This window comes from Capra hircus, chromosome 12 (genome assembly GCF_001704415.2).
Source record: "Capra hircus breed San Clemente chromosome 12, ASM170441v1, whole genome shotgun sequence".
Classification (NCBI taxonomy): Eukaryota; Metazoa; Chordata; class Mammalia; order Artiodactyla; family Bovidae; genus Capra; species Capra hircus.
The window spans coordinates 58064162-58083104 of record NC_030819.1 but is presented as its reverse complement, the minus strand read 5'-3'; the positions used below and the strand labels follow the sequence as shown (position 1 = coordinate 58083104).

The 18943-nt window shown below is 38.8% G+C and overlaps 1 protein-coding gene across 2 annotated transcripts in view; it reads right to left on the bottom strand.

Annotated features, from left to right (window-relative positions):
• BRCA2 (BRCA2, DNA repair associated) overlaps positions 1 to 18943 on the bottom strand; it is a 53813-nt gene continuing 34870 nt past the window's right edge. Inside the window, exons 17-27 of one of the 2 annotated variants that reach the window (XM_018056628.1) lie at positions 18653 to 18823; positions 17836 to 18190; positions 16113 to 16268; positions 15783 to 15927; positions 13771 to 13892; positions 11424 to 11622; positions 11013 to 11176; positions 10785 to 10923; positions 4130 to 4374; positions 2139 to 2285; positions 1 to 1270 (exon numbers count right to left, since the gene is read on the bottom strand). In XM_018056628.1, coding sequence (XP_017912117.1) covers positions 632 to 1270; positions 2139 to 2285; positions 4130 to 4374; positions 10785 to 10923; positions 11013 to 11176; positions 11424 to 11622; positions 13771 to 13892; positions 15783 to 15927; positions 16113 to 16268; positions 17836 to 18190; positions 18653 to 18823 — 2482 coding nt within the window. In that variant the 3' untranslated portion in view covers positions 1 to 631. Of the gene's footprint in view, positions 1271 to 2138; positions 2286 to 4129; positions 4375 to 10784; positions 10924 to 11012; positions 11177 to 11423; positions 11623 to 13770; positions 13893 to 15782; positions 15928 to 16112; positions 16269 to 17835; positions 18191 to 18652; positions 18824 to 18943 lie in introns of those variants that run through there. The other variant, XM_018056629.1, reaches the window with a different exon arrangement.

The window sequence follows — 18943 nt, the reverse complement described above, 5'->3', positions numbered from 1 at the left end:
TGTTTCTGATTTAAAGTATTTCAACTTTTAATAAATAATTTAACTTTACAGATCAAAATGGCATCAAGAAAGGAAGTGCACGGAGGGTTCCGTTTTTCTTGTAGTCATGCTGACTTAAGGATGAAGAACTGGTCGAAAGAAAACACCACTGTAATATCTTACTCATCTTGACTTCTTTGATCAGGAAAAAACTGTATTAGAACCAACATGTGCATTATGGGAAACTGGTTCATAGTGGGTTACCTCTTAAAAACAAACCTAAAATGGAACTAAACCAAAAAGAATTATGTGAGTCAAAATAACTTTAGTTTCCCGTAGTTATAAGAACACAATCTAAAAGAAACAGTCGTGTTTACTTCATTTGTAATACTTACAGTGATCAAACCCAGTCATAAAGGTTTAAAGGAGATTTTCTTGATTAGTTAATATACAGTTACACAGTTTTAAGATATATAATTGAAATAAGAATATACCAATAAAGAAAAAGGGAAAGAGCATTTCTGTGATATACAAACACCAAATAAACTTTTAACTATTTCCTTCCTTTCCTCATTATGCAAATTGCAATGTACAGTTTGAAACTGTCTATGTTTTACAAACTGGAAAGGTTGAGTCAATAACTGATTTATTGTCATTTTGGTTTCAGTCGCCTTTGCAGTCTCTTGGATATATTTTTTATTGCACTTGTGTCCTGCATATTGGTCTCCTGTTCTTCAGTCCTGGCTGGGGAATTCTCTTGTTCTTTGATCACAGATGCAGTGTAAGGCCTTTTCAGTCCAACATAATCCTTAGGACTAGTGGGAACAGTCCTGTTGGACTTACTGGTAGATGTAAGTTGATTTCCTCCTGCTGAACCAGATAAAAGGGCTTGGGTATTTATCAGTGCAAGTTCTTCATCAGCTATCGAATCACTTTCCAAAAGAGAAATGTTAAGTTTTTCAAGTGGAGTCATCTGAGGAGAAGGCAATTCTTTTTTCTTCATAAGTGTTTCATATTTGGTGCCACAACTCCGTGGTGGCTGAAATGCTTTCTGTGCAGCTGGAGAAACAAATGTACAAATGGGACTAACAGGTGGAGGTACAGGCAGTCTACTCAAGAAATCCAAGGCTCTTCTCTTTTTGCAGCTTTTTTGGTCATCAGTCTCTTTTTCTCCTTTGCAACAAGACTTTGAAGTCACTTGGGCTGATACAGGTGTGCAGACAGACTTCTCTTTTAGCTTACAAAGTGACAATGGACTTTGGTAATTCATCTCACTGCTGGGAGAAGACAGCTAATGAAAAAAAAAAACGTAGCCTATATAATTATGTCCTAATATATGAAAAAAAAATCAAATTAGCTTTATTAAAAAATATTTAAACATACAAATACCACACACTTTCACTCCCCTAGTGGCTATGATTTCAAGAGACATTAATATTATTCCTATTCCAGAAGGAAAGACTGTTGCATAAGAGGATATAAAAATGACATGAAAATAAAGATGAAGAATAATTGTAGTAAAAGCAAAAAGGAGGTAGGAGACATAATTTATACTTTAATCTTTTTGTTATTAACAGGTTAAACAAAAATAAGCATTTTAAAATCATTTTAAGAACACAGCCTATGTTCCTACTTTTCTAGATTGACTGGAGGCAAATGCTTAACCCCTGTATGTCATACTTTCCTTGTCCGTAAACTGTATATAATTTTTATCTCAGGGTTGTTTTGAAGGTTAAATGAGTTAATATATATAACTTAGCAAGTTTAGCTACTTAAGAACTAGTCTTTAGCAAAATTACAGACTTTAGCTCGATTTGCTTTTATTGTGATTTAAACTGAGCTTAGAAACAACCCTAGTTATACAGGATAGTCCTCTGAGCAAAAAGACATGGGCAAAAACATCTCAGTCATGTGTACTGGGAATGCTAAAAATGAAAGCACCCATTTACAAAATTTGCCCCCAAACAGTGTTACATTCTGGCTTCAGTAAACAAGATAAACTTTCCAGATAGCCTATACCTATAGGAGGCACTAATAATTAATGACACTTTCTAATTAAGTTTAATTATAGTTTATTATGTTTACTAGGTATACATCGGAATATATTGTTGCCTCTCTATAGAGTATTTATAAAATCTGTTAAATTTAGATTAACTTACCGGAAACTTATTTCCTGAACCAAGGACTGTTTGAGCAGTGGGTGGTGCTGAAGTACAGTCTTTAGTCGGGGTGGACCACTTGGGATTACTTGCATTAAGTAAACGAATCAGCTTGTTTTTTGCATCCTCGAAAAACATATCAATATTCTAAGAAAATAAATTGGAAAAGCTGGTTTGTAAAATGCAAACCTACACATTCATATGTTTTCAGAAAATGTTACCTTTAAAACCTGAAATGATAGCAGTTGTCAAATAATTCACCAGTGTAAAAATGCAAAAGCTACATCAGTGATTTAGATGACCTTAATTATTAGAGGGAGAGAAGGAAAGAGGGTGTGTGTGTGTGAGGGAAAGAGATATCCTGGGTTAGGAAGATCTCCTGGAGAAGGGATAGGCTACCCACTCCAGTGTTCTTGGGCTTCCCTGGTGGCTCAGCTGGTAAACAATCTGCCTGCAATGGGGGAGACCTGGGTTTGATCCCTGGGTTGGGAAGATCCCTTGGAGAAGGGAAAGGCTACCCACTCCACTATTCTGGCCCAGAGATTCCATGAACCGTATAGTCCACAGGGTCGCAAAGAGTCGGACACAACTGAGCAATTTTCACTTTCAAAATGAGAACATCATGTCTGTTCTAAGAATTAACTGAAATAACATACAGGTTATACCATACGAAACTGTTGTTTCAGAAGCCACAGAGTCAAATAGCAGCAGTTTGGTTATGGTTTAACCCAATTTATCACTATTTTGTTAAAATTTTAAATGATATGTAAGTGAACTGCCCTTGAAAGTTGTCAGAGAAAATCTAGGATATAAACAGTAAGTACTCCACAAGGGAACCAAATAGTGAATGTAACCCCCAGTTTACATTTACAGCCCCCAGTTTAGAAGCCATAAATAAATTAGGGTGTTATTATTCATGATGTACATTGAGTCCAGGTAGAATATTATACAAATTTTATATAGCTAAGGCTTTTAAAATAGACTTTTATTTATATGAATTCTGAATAACACATTTCAAATATTAAACTACAGAACTAAGAGGCTTATCTTTTATAGATTTTCATTATTACAAGTTAGCATTTATAAAACGCCAAATTTTATTGGGAGGCAGCACTGCATGGTAGTTAATAATAGTCTGGACTCTGCATTCAGATGGCTTAAGCATGAATCCTGGTTCTACCAATGTGGATGTGTGACTTCTGTTTCTCATCAATGAAATGGGAAACTAGTTCCCTACGTTATAGGGTTGGTGAAGTGAAGTGAAGTGAAGTTGCTTAGTCGTGTCCGACTCTTTGCGACCCCGTGGACTCTAGCCTGCCAGGCTCCTCCGTCCATGGAATTTTCCAGGCAAGGATACTGGAGTGGGTTGCCATTTCCTCCTCCAGGGGATCGTCCCTACCCAGGGTTGGTGGGAGCATTAAATGAGACAGGCTTACAAGGCCAGATGTACAGTAAGTACTCAGTAAGTTTTGTTCTCCTATTTGGTATTATTTTAAATCAAAGACAGGTATAAATGATAAAAGGTAGATATGGAGTTTAAAATGTTAATATAGAAGTGTTTTTTTTCTTTTATGGCCATTCCACGTGGCATGCAGGATCTTAGTTCCTGACCAGGGATTGAACCTGTGCCACCTGCAATGGAAGCATGGGGTCTTAACCACTGAACTGCCAGGGAAGTCCCTAGAATGTAAATTTGGAATCAACATATTAAGTGATTACACTGCCATGTGCTGTAAACTACGGGTAACATATAATTCTTGTTACCAATTTCCAGTTTGCCTACATGGTCTACAACATCCTTCTCACAATTTTTCCTAATTCGGTTCCTGTCAAATCATTCTTTCCTCCCTGATGGCTGTCACTCACCATCTCCTCAGGTTCATGAACAATTAATATATGATGAAATCTCACATTATATGTCAACTATCCAAGTTTCATAAAAGCTGCCGGAAAATGCCAACATGTATGGTAATGCTCAAGGCTAATTTTACCTCAACAGTATTTTTCATTTTGTGGAATGCCTCTTGAAAATGGCCCTCCTTAGGACTGGCAGAAAACATGGAAAAATCTCCAGCAAATAAAGTAGGAATTCCCAATTTACACTCTGGTCGCCACTGGAGGTTGCTTGCAGCAATTAACATGTGAGGTTTAATAATGTCCTCATTAAGATCTATCCAAAACTTTATTGCCAATAAATTATGGCATTCATCTGACAAATAGACCAAAGGAGCAATACCTAAAATGGAAAAAACAAAAGCCAGAAAATGAAAAACTTCACTTATCTATGTACTGGATAAATGTTATAAGGAAACTCTTAAGTATGGCCATTTACTTTGTGTATGCTAATGGTAAAAACAAACCAAAATAACTAAATTTAGGGAAAGCTCAGGATTTTCAACAGCTCAGGACCTGTTGCTTATGGTGCTAAAATTTCAACGCAGTATGACAACACATTCTGTTAGAGGCCCTAGGGAAGCAGGAAACATGTAAGCTGAATAATGAATAGGGAAAATTCATCAAGATGGGAAGGAAGAGGGCATTCTAAGCAAAGTGAATGACTTTTTCAAGGTAGGAATGTTAAATATTTTAGTGTGCCAAGAATGTGAAACTAAGTAGCTGAGGTTTGTGGGGCGGTGGCTTAAGGCAGGAGGCTGAAGGCTTTTTCAGGCATCAGAAGGAGTTTGCATTTCATTTTCTAAGGGACAGGGAGCCACCGAAGATTTTAAGCTAAGAAACCTCATGATTAGAGTTGGGTATTGGAGAACTGGTACTTCAGGTTTAGGGTGGCACTTTGAAACTTTCTGATAGAAATTTCTCCCACTAACACTTGACATCAAACTAAAAAAAAAAAAAAAAAAAAAGAAATGTCTACCAATAACATATAAATAAGGCATATCCTAATATAAAGTTTAAGAACTGGTGATGAAGGAAAGAAACAGATTGTGGGATAGAACGAAGCACAACAGGGCTCAGCTTCTAGTCTCCTTCTCCACACTGGTGAAAGAACACACATTTTAAGAATTCTGTATTCTTAAATCTGAAGAAAAACAAATAGAAATAATCAGAAATAATGAAAATGGCTCTGGTGGAAAACAGGGTAATAGTCATGGATTGAGTTGTGTCCCCATAAAGATGTTGACATCCTAACCTGTGAATGTCACCTTACTAGCAAACAGTGTTTGCTAACAAAATCAAGTTGAAGTTTCATTTCAGTACATCCTAATTGAAAGTCCTTATGAAAAGGGAGAATTTGGACACAGACATGCACACAAGGAGACTGCCAGGTGAAGAAGGCAGAGACTGGGTGAGGCATCTGCAGGCCAAGGAAGGCCACAGCCTCCTAGCAAACCGTCAGAGGCTGGGAGTGAGGCACAGGACAGACTTTCTCGGAAGGAACCCACCCTGCCAGTACCTTGAGTTTGGACTTCCAGCCTTCAGAACTGTGAGATAATATGCTGCTTAAGTTTGTGGTTCAGCAGATGAATGAATACATGGGGCTACTTGCTGAACTAGGGAAAATGATCTGCAACACAGTATCTACCAGGAATAATGGGAATAAACAGTGGATAGCAACTAAAATACCCCAGCTTCATACAGGAACTAAGAGGGGTAAAACTGGTCTTCAATACCACAGAAAAAGAGTCAGCTGCATGAGGTGTTGGCGGGGCTCTCTCACACAGCTCACCTCGTCACCACAATCTAGTCTTACGTCTGTCTCCAAGAGAAACCGAGGCTCCCAGTTCATCCCACACGTGCAGTCCCTGGCCTCTGCACACTGCCTCTCTGGACACCGTGTCCCACCTCTCCCTTGTCAGCCTTACCTCTTTCTGTGGCATCAAATGCCTCTGACAGGCCTGGTCAGGCCCTGGCTCTTTTCTCTACCTACTCCCACACCCAGTGACCTCATCATCCTGTGTCCTGAATTTAAGCATCACCTGTATGTTGATGACTTCCCAACTTGTATCTTCAGCCTAGACGATTCCCTTACAACAGTATCCAGCTGTCAAGTAGAAATCTTTAATTGATAAAGCTCCTGGCCTTCCCTGCCCACCTGTTTTTCTTGCGTACTCTCCTCTATATAGCAACTCCATTCCTCCAGCTGCTCAGACAAAACCTCGGCCCTCACTCCTTGATTCTTCTCTTCATCCACACTATCCCCCTACCTTCAAAATACAACCACAATCTGACTATTCCTGGCCACTCCCATTGCTTTGTTTGCTCCAAACTATTATCAATTGCCTAAATTTCTACAACAGCCTCCAGCTGATTTCCCTGTTTGGAGACTCACGCCCCGCTGCAGTCTACTCTCAATAGAGCAGCCTGAGTGATCCTGAGAAAACCTAGTCAGATGGTATCACAGTTCAGTTCAGTCGCTCAGTCGTGTCCGACTCTTTGCAACCCCATGGACTGCAGCACACCAGGTTTCCCTGTCCGTCACCAACACCTGGAGCTCACTCAAACTTATGTCCATCAAGTCAGTGATGCCATGCAACCATTTCATCCTCTGTCGTCCCCTACTTTTCCTGCCTTCAGTCTTTCCCAGCATCAGGGTCTTTTCCAAAGAGTCAGTTCTTTGCATCCAGAGAAGGCAATGGCATCCCACTCCAGTACTCTTGCCTAGAAAATCCCATGGATGGAGGCGCCTGGAAGGCTGCAGTCCATGGCGTCGCTGAGGGTCGGACACGACTGAGTGACTTCACTTTCACTTTTCACTTTCATGCATTGGAGAAGGAAATGGCAACCCACTCCAGTGTTCTTGCCTGGAGAACCCCAGGGACGGGGGAGCCTGGTGGGCTACCATCTATGGGGTCGCAGAGTCGGACACTGAAGTGACTGAAGTGACTTTGCAGCAGTTCTTCGCATCAGGTGGCCATAGAATTGGAGTTTCAGTTTGAGCATCAGTCCTTCCAGTGAATATTCAGGACTGATTTCCTTTAGGATGGACTGGTTTGATCTCCTTGCAGTCCAAGGACTCTCAAGAGTCTTCTCCAACACCACAGTTCAAAAGCATCAATTCTTCAGTGCTCAGCTTTCTTTATAATCCAACTTTCACATCCACACATGACTACTGGAAAAACCATAGCTTTGACTAGATGGACCTTTGTTGGCAAAGTAATGTCTCTGCTTTTTAATATGCTGTCTACGTTGGTCATAGCTTTTCTTCCAAGCTATGCACTCAGTATGCCAGCAAATTTGGAAAACTCAGCAGTGGCCACTGGACTGGAAAAGGACAGTTTTCATTCCAATCCCAAAGAAAGGCAATGCCAAAGAATGTTCAAACTATCGCACAATTGCATTCATCTCACGCTAGCAAAGTAGTGCTCAAAATTCTCCAAATGAGGCTTCGACAGTACATGAACCATGAACCATGAACTTCCAGATGTTCAAGCTGTATTTAGAAAAGGCAGAGGAACCAGAGATCAAATTGACATCAGACGGATCATAGAAAAAGCAAGAGAATTCCAGAAAAACATCTGCTTCTGCTTTATTGACTACACCAAAGCCTTTTGACTGTATGGATCACAACAAATGGTGGAAAATTCTTAAAGAGATGGGAATACCAGACCACCTGACCTGCCTCCTGAGAAATCTCTATGCAGGTCAAGAAGCAACAGTTAGAACTGGACATGGAACAACAAACTGGTTCCAAGTTGGGAAATGAGTACGTCAAGGCTGTATATTGTCACCCTGCTTATTTAACTTCTATGCAGAGTACATGTGAAATGCTGGGCTGGATGAAGCACAAGCTGGAATCAAGATTGCCGGGAGAAACATCAATCACCTCAGATGCAGATGACACCGTTCTTATGGCAGAAAGCAAAGAACTAAAGAGCTTCTTGCTGAAAGTGAAAGAGGAAAGTGAAAAAGATGACTTAAAACTCAACATTCAAGAAACTAAGATCGGCATCTGGTCTCATCACCTCATGGCAAATAGATGAGCAAACAATGGAAACAGAGAGACTTTATTTTCTTGGGCTCCAAAATCACTGCAGATGGTGACTGCAGCCAAGAAATTAAAAGATGCCTGCTCCTTGGAAGAAAAGAGGGTGTCACTCCTCTACTTGAAACCTTCAGAGAGAGAATTCATGCAAGGCCGATGCCATAATTCAGTCCTCCACTGCCTCTTCCTAGCTGTTACTGCTCACTTGCTGGCTGCTGCTAATGCTTTTAGGCACCAGGGTCATTCTCTAACACGACCTTTGTCACTGCCGCTCCTTCTTCCTGGAATGTCCTCCCATCCCCCCACCAAGATGTCCACAGGCCTCTCTCCCTCTAGTCCTTCATGTCTCATCCAGATGCCACCTTTGCAGTGAGATCTTTCCTCATGTTGCTGTCTAAAGCTGCAGTCCTCTCCCCTTCCCCCATCCTACCTGTCACTCCCTCCTTCATTTTCTTCCTTAGCCACACTAAGAAAACTGTATGTGCTACTTATTTTGTTTGTGATCTCCCTCCCTAGCCATAATGTTGGCTCCATGAGGGCAGGGATATTTGCCTGTTTTTCACTGCTATGCACCTAGGCATTTAGAACAGTGCCTGGCACATGACAGGCATTCAATAAATATTGATTGAACAAACTGAATAAACATTACCCACCCTCTATAACAATAATAATGATGTTTGGAATAACCCAAATATGACAAGATGAAATAAAAATGCTACAAAAACCATGTAGTATAGTAACATACTGTGGTTAAAGAAAAACCCACAAAGCACTAAAACACAAGTAAACAAAAACACATTAAGCAAAAAAAGAGAAAAGAACATAGCGAAAGACAAAGAGCACAACCCAAAAATAAAACTAAAAGAAAATTTCTGAAGTCTTCAAAACTGACTCATGCTATTGTACTTAATAGGAACATAATCAATAAAATAAAAGCTTGGATATGGATATTGGATGAAAAATAGTCCTGTAAGACACAAGAAGACTGCAGGATCAAAGAAAGAACCTGAGACACCAATAAACTATCCATAATGGGACTGATGCATGCATTACAAACCACAAGGAATAAAACATATTGCAGAAAAAATTACTGACATAGAATCATGGTGAATGAAGATGGAAAAGACAGAAGCAATCAGAGAAGAGGTTAAAAAAAATCCAACATAAGACTAACTGCTGGCTTTGAAGCAGAAATCCTACTAAGTGAAATAAAAAAGATTCATTCAAAGATATTACAGAATTTATCTGATACAAAGAAAGCACTGAATCTACAGATTATTATTTAGCTGCACCATGTAGTTTGTGGAATCTTAGTTCTCCAACCAGGGATTGAACCTGGGCCCCCTTAACAGTGAAAGCACCGAGTCCTAATCACTGGACCACCAGGGAATTCCCTGAATTTGCAGATTAAAAGGTCATCTGTGTTTCAGGAGAACTGTATAGAATGCTTATAAGATACAGCTTGAACTTTTGGACCTCAAAACATATTCTTCAGACATCTAAACATAAAAAGAAAATCACCTACTAAATGGGGGGAAATTTTAGACTGTACAATGTCAAAAGAGGAATTTCTACAAAGTTCTGAGGGAAGAAAAGAAAGCAAGATCCTACATTATTATGCCTGCCAAGACACAGTCCCAGAATTAGGGCAATAGTTTCACATTTCAAACATATGAGGAACTCCTGGAATATGGCACAGTTGAAGCCTTCTTGAAAAAAAGACTGACGATAAACCTTAGCCAAAGAGCTGAGGAAGCGAGAAGCTGTGACAGAGCAGTTGATCAACAAGGAATCCATGGATGTGAGACCCTACCGTGAACTCGGCACTGTTTTAAGAGTTGATGATACAGCAGTAACAAAGTCTCTGCCCTCAGAGAGCTAACACTCTAGAAGAGGGAGATCAAGAAAACATAGTTAGGTGCTGGTGGGTGCTATGGAGAAAAATAAGGCAAAAAAGGGGAGAAAAAGTGCTCAGTTGGAAGCAGGGGAAATACAGCTTTTACAAAGGGGCTCAAGGAAAGGCCTCTAAGGAGGCTGAGTTTCACCAGAGGCCTGAAGGAGCCAAGGGAATATGGTTGCCTGGGGGCAGGGTTTCTAGGAGAGGGAGCAGTGAGGGTAAAGGCCCTGTGATGAAAGTGGATGTAAGAATAGCAAGGAAGGTGTTAGCACAGCTGAAGGGGAAGGGGGCCCAGAGTTTTGGGGGGTAGGGGTGGTGAGACCAAATGCTGAAGGGCCTGGCACAAAATTACCAATAAATGGAAGGCTTTTGTGCTAAAGTTGAGACATAAGCTGGGCACATGGTTTGCAGATAAAATCAACAGAACAGGGTATGGAAGGAGGAATGAACAAAGTTATATTGATGGAATAAAGTAGAGATTAATTTGGCTAAGATGTTAAAGAGTAATAAAAACTGAGGTAGGAGGTGAAGGCTTGATAGCTCAGTTAACTGCAGAAGGAGCTTATTTTGTAATCATTACTGTGGTGCAAAACATTTTCTAGCAATTTCTTTAAGTAGCACAGAATGGCATATAAGTTGTTTCCTCGTGATACTACAGAACTGCCTTAGTTAAATGTACTTTCAAATCACTAGTTACAAAACTTGTCAATTAGTAGCTTCAGTTAATCATAAGGAAGACAAATTTTAAAATATAATGCTTTTCCAAGGCATCCATAAAAAAGCTACCATTAAATACACTGTGTATTACCTATTTTTTTCACAACAGAAACTACAAATCCTATTAGGTCCACCTCAGAACAAGGTGGCTGGAAGTCTGAATCCAATAATTTGCTGAAGTGAAGGGGCTCCCTTGGCTGATAGATTTGTAATAGAATTTCATCTGAAGCCTACAAGGAAAAAAAAAATCAGTATACATGGATTCTACAAACTAATACGCATTTATCAAAATTTAAAAATTATGATGAGAAGTTTATACCGGTAGTTGTTGATACTGAGTCTTTTTTGTTGCTGTCAACTGTATGTTAGCTCTTTCATATTTACTCTTAGATTTTGATGCTATAAGATGATAGATTCTGTATCTCTTTCCCTCTGTTAAGAGGGAGTATAGTTCTGATGATGGACGCCAGATATTCAATATAACTATTGAGAGAAAGAGGAAAAAGACAAATTATAATGGAAGAAATGATAATCATTAAGAGTCTTGTTTAAAAATAAATACTGAGGACAACAAAGATCCAAGGGATATATTGTCATTTTGTGGGCACTGGGAGCCCATTTTGTCTCCCCTGATATATACTCACTTAACTCTTGATCTACCATTTGAAATAATAAGCTAATAATTTTTTAAACTTAAAATTGATTAAAAACAAAAACTCTCCATACTGACCTGAATCTTTTTCCTTTCTCTTATAGCTCATGATACGCAGCTTCCATACAGGTGTAACGTCCCTTGGCAAAATCTGTTCCCCTTGCTCAGCAGACTCCATAGCCTTCCTGAGTTCCACCTGGATCTGGGCTTGCTTCTTATCATTCAACATCTGTCTGTGATTATTCAAGGCTCTTAACTGCTCTTCACTAAAATAACCCTGTGGCCAATTGGTATAGTGAGGCAGATGATTTTGGAGTATAAAGCAAACAAAACAGAAACAAACCACCTCATCTACTGGAGACGAATCTCTTTCAATGGGGATAAAATACAACAGAACTGAGTTCACGTTAAGGATGTGACAATATAAAAATGGAGATTTATGTACTCAGTTTATCACATAACAAGTATTTTCAAGTGCCTTAAACAGTTTAGTAATCCTTGTGACAAATTTACCGAGGGCCAAACAACCCCTACTTATAAATATACTCTAATAATCATAATCATCAACAGTGACATTCTAAATGGCTAACATCTGAATGCTTATTATATTTCAGAAACAGGTCTATGTATGGGTAATGTATTAATTTATTTAATTCTTAAAATAATCCTATGAGGTAGGTACTATTATTGTTTCCATGAGGTAGGTGGTGAAGCTGAGGTACAGACAGAATAAATAATTTGCAGAGCCATATAGGCAGGGGTTGGCTCAAAAGCCCTCCATTCTTAGCCCCTGTAGTATAATTTCATTAACTCTCTGGAACAGTAGATAATATTTAAAACAGGTATCTCTACATTTCTTTCCCAGTCATTTAGCAAACTGGTGTTTGAACCTCCTAGGAATCTCACCCAGTGTTAACAAAAAATAAAGGAACCAAAAATAAAATAAATGAGAATTCTGACACATAACCTACTAGACTGCTGCTGACTCACCCATGTTAATACCTGAGTCTGTATTGGGAAGGGGAACTCTGTGCCTTACAAAGATGTTCCTGAACAGGCAGTTTTTTGGTTAAACATTAATTTTTTAAAAATTATGTGATTTCAGATGCCCTACAACAACTAAACATTATCACTGAAAACAAGTCCTTTTAACAGATATTTTAGAAATTGATGGCAATTTCTTTCTCTAAGAATGATAATGATACCTGTCTTTCAGTGAATCTCTTAGAACCACATAAACTTAGACCCTTAGAGATAAGCCACCCTCAGGCTTTCCCAAGCAGATGGTAGTGGAGGAGGTCTGAGGTCTGTCCAGCTACACAGGGCCAGGGTCTAGAACTTAAGTCTCCCAGCTCTCATCCTGCCCCCTACTTTCTCCTTGTAAGTAAATTCTATAAAAGGAAACCAAAATAATATTTTGTTAAATTTTTTGGATGAAATTAAGACTATGTTTTCATAAGCATCAACAAACATAAAGAGACAGAGACAAATAATTTCTCAGGAAAGCATAACAAAGCCATTCAGACTTGTAGCAACTGTACTCACAGGCTTGAAAATCAGACTCACTATCCATAGACAGTCTGTGTTGTAACATTTGGGAATACAGGGGAATTCTATTCAGAACAGCACTGCTCACTCTCTGAGCAGAGCAGTGTTTACTGTGAGGGCCCACTTAAGAAAGTTAAAGCCGTATACAACTTTTACTGTCATCAAATAAATAATATTCATCAATAAACTATCTTCCTAAAATTTCCCCTCTTCTCCCTATTCAGCAAAATAATCTTAGAAGTTGCATTAATTAGATACCCAGGTGTCTAAAAATTTGGGAAGTAGATTACCTTAATATATGAAATGATGTTTTAATAATAACATTTATATAAAACTTTGCAACAATACACTTTATATACATTATCCAGTTTGATTCTAAAACATCTTTTGTGCCCATTTGACAGCTATTTTATGTCCTATTTGCTTAGCTAATAAATGGTAGAGCCATGGTTCTAAAGCCTGTGCTGTCTGTAACACACTTTAGTGTTTCTGAAACTTTTCCAACTAATTATCCTTAGGTAGAGGATCATGAAATAAACTCTAGGCAGGATCTGAAGAGCTGAGGAAACTGAGACAGTGCTTTGAAGATACTTATTTTACCTTAAAAATAAACAAGTTTTGACCATACTTTAAACCATATTTAATATATAAAATTATTTAACCCTCTCAACCTCTGTTTGGTACAGAAGTAGAAATGTACCACCTGGTTTGGTACATCACTGAGGATCCTAGAATGCACACATCCTCTTTGAGAAACACAGCATTTCAACATACTGCCTCCTATACTGACCAGATGAGTGACAACAGCTTCCCACCTTGAAGGATGAAGACTAAGGCTTCACTTACTTACTTCCTGCAGGCCCACTTACTCTCTCACCTCAAGGTAACTTGGGTCTGGCGCATTCTTCACAGCTTCATAAAGTTCTGCACCATCTTGCAGAGCACGGACTTGCTGTCTTGTTAGTGCACGTGACGGTATACATTGTTCTGTCACATTTTCTAGGGAAAAAAACACTAAGTAAGCTAAACTATGAATTTAAGAACACTGAAAACTAGAGAATTCAGCAAAAAAAAAAAAGCACCCAAAGAAGGGAGGTTAAAAATAAACCACTTATCTGCTAAAAGTTCTCCAGGAAAATCTGAAACTAGTATATTAATGGTTTAAAAAACTGTCATACAGAGTTTACTTCATTGGAACAATTTGTAAATTAAAGTAAATGATTTCATGATTCACCTAATTATGAGCTAGTGGTAATTTTAAGTAAATCAAATATTGAGAAGCCCATTTTCCTTCAAATTTATATAGAACATGAAGATAATAATAAAATCATGAAGAAATGCAGAAGATAATATTTTCCACAATAAAAAGGTAGATAAAAAAGTAAAATTTCATGTCTTTTAAGCATAAAACACTATGATTTTTATTATTCAAATTGATGCCACTGGGGAAAACAAGCTCAAGCTCCAGGTATAAAACATAAAAATCAACAACTACGAGAGCAAAAATGCAAGTTCTATAACACAGAGAAAGACACAGAGGACAGAGAATTACAAATGGTTTCGGGAGAATAATCTGATGGTTCTTTCCCTTGTTGTTTTCCTTTCTCTAATACCAAAAATTGATGCCACAAATACTTTAGTTACTAAAGCTCAAGGGGGAGTTTAATTAAGACTTCTGAAAAGTGCTGTAGTCTATGTTTAATTGCCTAAGGCAATTTGTGAGGTTCTAAAAGCTAACTGTGGTGAATAAAGATCTGATATTTTGGGGCCAATTCAATACTTATCTGTGTATCTATGTAATATTTTATTTAAAATCAAAAAATTCAGATTCAGAATCAGAAAAAAAAAAAATCCATTACTCAAAATGAAGACAATTAACCCAATTAGAAGCCTCTAACACACAACAGACTGGTTCCAAATAGGAAAAGGAGTATGTCAAGGCTGTATATTGTCACCCTGCTTATTTAACTTTTATGCAGAGTACATCATGAGACACGCTGGGCTGGAAGAAACGCAAGCTGGAATCAAGATTGCCGGGAGAAATATCAATAACCTCAGATATGCACATGACACCACCCTTATGGCAGAAAGTGAAGAGGAACTAAAAAGCCTCTTGATCAAAGTGAAAGAGGAGAGTGAAAAAGTTGGCTTAAAGCTCAACATTCAGAAAACGAAGATCATGGCATCCGGTCCCATCACTTCATGGGACATAGATGGGGAAACAGTGGAAACAGTGTCAGACTTTATTTTGGGGGGCTCCAAAATCACTGCAGATGGTGACTGCAGCCATGAAATTAAAAGACGCTTACTCTTTGGAAGAAAAGTTATGACCAACCTAGACAGCATATTCAAACGCAGAGACGTTACCTTGCCGACTAAGGTCCGTCTAGTCAAGGCTATGGTTTTTCCTGTGGTCATGTATGGATGTGAGAGTTGGACTGTGAAGAAGGCTGAGCGCCGAAGAATTGATACGTTTGAACTGTGGTGTTGGAGAAGACTCTCGAGAGTCCCTTGGACTGCAAGGAGACCCAACCAGTCCATTCTGAAGGAGATCAGCCCTGGGATTTCTTTGGAAGGACTGATGCTAAAGCTGAAACTCCAGTACTTTGGCCACTTCATGCGAAGAGCTGACTCACTGGAAAAGACTCTGATGCTGGGAGGGATTGGGGGCAGAAGGAAAAGGGGACGACCGAGGATGAGATGGCTGGATGGCATCACTGACTCAATGGACGTGAGTCTGAGTGAACTCTGGGAGTTGATGATGGACAGGGAGGCCTGGCGTGCTGCAATTCATGGGGTTGCAAAGAGTCGGACACCTGAGCGACTGAACTGAACTGAACACTTTATTTTCACATGAAAAAAAGATCTTGTAAACACAACTCATTTTACCTTCATGGTCTTCAAATTCTGCTTGAATTTTAGTGAACAGTGCTTCCAGTTTCTTTTGCTGAGCTTCTGCATATTTTGTTGCTTCCTTTTCCTCTTCTTTTTCATTGCGAAATATGTATAATCCAGTTGATGTCTTCTCCATCCACTGTTAATAATGTGTCAAACAGAAATATATGGTAGGGAGGGATCATTCAAATTAATCGTCTCTATGCAAAGAAATATTCCCATGGATACAGGAGCCTAGTGGGCTCTGGTCCTTGGGATCACAGAGTTGGACATGACAGCATGCAAAAGAAGAAATACAGAGTAAGTTTCAAGAATGTATCCTACCTGTATAGGGTATGCTCTCTGAATAATTATATCAACACAACCAACATTTCCTCCATCGCTGAAGAGTGATGACAAGGGAAGAGGAAGCGGTCTGGGATTGGGGGAGAATCCAAGTTTGGCATACCAGCAAGCAGGTCGAGTGCTGTTAGCGGAAATCTAGACAGATTAACAAATTGATTTATAAGCGAAATATATATTCACTTCTACTTCAGATTTCATAATAATTTGCCTTCTTTTAGGGTTAATCTCACTGTGCAACTTCAGAATAATGGAGACAGGCAGTCTAAAATCCTCTTAGGGACAGATCCCATAGTGAGGGTCTGGGGATAAGAAAGACCAACACTGACTTAGCAGGAACTATACTAGAAGCAAGGTAACAGAAGAAATGTCTTCAAAATTCTGAAGGAATTATTTCAACCTCAAATTCTGTATTTAGTCAACTTTGTAATAAGATAAAAAATTACCGCATGTTCCCTTTCTCAAGAAGCCTATGGTAGTTGTCTGCCTTAAAACCAGGGAACAAATCTAGAAAGATACGAAATCCAGACTATGGGGCTTCTAACAGAGAAAGAGGTGAAAATAATCTCAAGAATGGTAACTGTGCCACATACATGGACAATAACCACTTTGGAATTGAGCAGGAATACGGAGAAATCCAAGGAATCTTCAGGAAAAAGAAATGAAACTGATAAAGGTATTTTAACATAGATGATTTTTATGTGGCTCTTGTGTGGAAATGAGTTGGTAATAAGGATAAAAGAAAATTAAGAGAAATAAGACAAGACACTTAATAACTCCAGGGAAAGCAGTAAGTTGTAAAGAAAGGAAATGTATATTATAGTATATTGTATGCTGAATTGAAGCCCAGTTAATGACAAATTATCTCTTTAACTTAAAAATGATTAATTTATTAAAATGCTTTCCTGAAATACAGTGATTCAAAATATAACAGAAGTAAATTCTTTACAAGGTTATTTCATAAGTGAATCTGAATGTGCAACATTGCAATCATTTCTGATAGCAATATTGTAGACTATTCAACACTGACAAAGTCCTGTTACCTAGGTTTAAATATACACAGAGATGAAAAGTGTACTTTAGTATTATATATTCAAGAATCACTGAGACTTGATGTTCTAATCACACTGAAACAGAGATCTGGCCTAGTCACCAGGGTGGAAGGAGAGCAATACTATGAGAACAACATGGTGGCAAGAGCTCCAAGTATAAAAACCAAGCATCTGATGCAAATTTACTCCTGTTCTTTAACTGCAACCCACATTGTTTTAGCTCAATAAATATCTCTGGCTTTCCCCCCAAAATCACAAATACTTTATCTGGGAATTCCCTGGTGGCTCAGACGGTAAAGCGTCTGTCTACGATGCGGGAGACCCGGGTTCGATCCCTGGGTTGGGAAGATCCCTTGGAGAAGGAAATGGCAATCCACTCCAGTACTCTTGCCTGGAAAATCCCATGGACAGAGGAGCCTGGTAGGCTACAGTCCATGGGGTCGCGAAGAATCGGACACGACTGAGCGACTTCACGTTCACGTTCACGTTTAACTGAGAAACCTGCCACTTACACTTAAGAGTATCAGTACATTTTTCAAAAAATGAAACATAATAGGCATAAGCAAATTTTAAAATGTAAATGTAAAGCCTCTCTAGAATTTAACTGAATCAGTGCCTGATTTTTACCAAGAGTGCGCATGTATTTAACTTACCTTTAACATAAGAGATTCTGGGGCTTCAAGAGGTGTACAGGCATCAGGAGAGCCCACCAGCTCTGCTCCATGAATTATGATCTTCTGACCCACAGTCAGTCTACCATTCTTTAGGAGAGCTGAGAGGGGAGGGTCCACCTGGGCCTTAATAGCATACCATCCATCTGTAAGTTGGACAATGGCCACCTTTGTGGCATCCACACTGCTAGTCTTATTGCTAGAAGGTTCAGATATATCTGTGCTTAATGAAATTATTTCAGAAACACAGAGAACAAGTGTTTTTGCAGCTGTGTCATCCCTTTCCATTATCTTTTTTATCGCTGATCTTTTGCTTCTATCGATTTCTACATCATATCTAAAAAGAAACAGAAAAATGCATTATTTTAGGAATTATGAGTCTAGAACTTCACTGTAAGAAAAAAGTCACTGAAAAATTGAGGATAAATATTAAATAACCTTTACTGAAGAAATACCAAGGAGAATTTCAAAGATGATAGTTGGCATATTAAGTTTTATACTGCTAAAATGAGTTAAGTATTAATCTCCCCCAAATGCAGTAATGCTTTATTTGTCAAATTCATATTCTCACACGCCGAGTTTGAGAAGAGGGAAGGACAAAAGGGAAGCAGGAGGTATATGAATGTGTGATTGATCTTAAGTGGGGCTGGAGGGTAACATGAGAACTATGTTATACAAGTGGGATAGCAACTGTCTTGACAACTGGCTAGTGATCCTTTATGATGGACAGTCACAGGCGGCTTACCAGTCTGACCCATACCACAATACAGGATTACATGATAGGATGCTTTAAACTTGCCTGTATTTTAGTTGAAGAAGTACCCTTTCTGGGTTCAGGCATCTATTAGCAAATTCCTTAGGAAAGGCAAATTCCATAGCTGCTAGTTTCCATATAATCCATCTATAATGATTATAGACCCAAACTCTAGAAATAAGCCTTGGATCCACACCTGGGGTGTCACACAGAGCTCTGAACAAATAAAGGGAGAATGAATAATAAAAACCACATAAGATGATACTGAATTCAATGGCCCCAACTATTCTTTGCACAAAAACTAAATTGTATAAGATCATTCAATAAGTTTTTTAT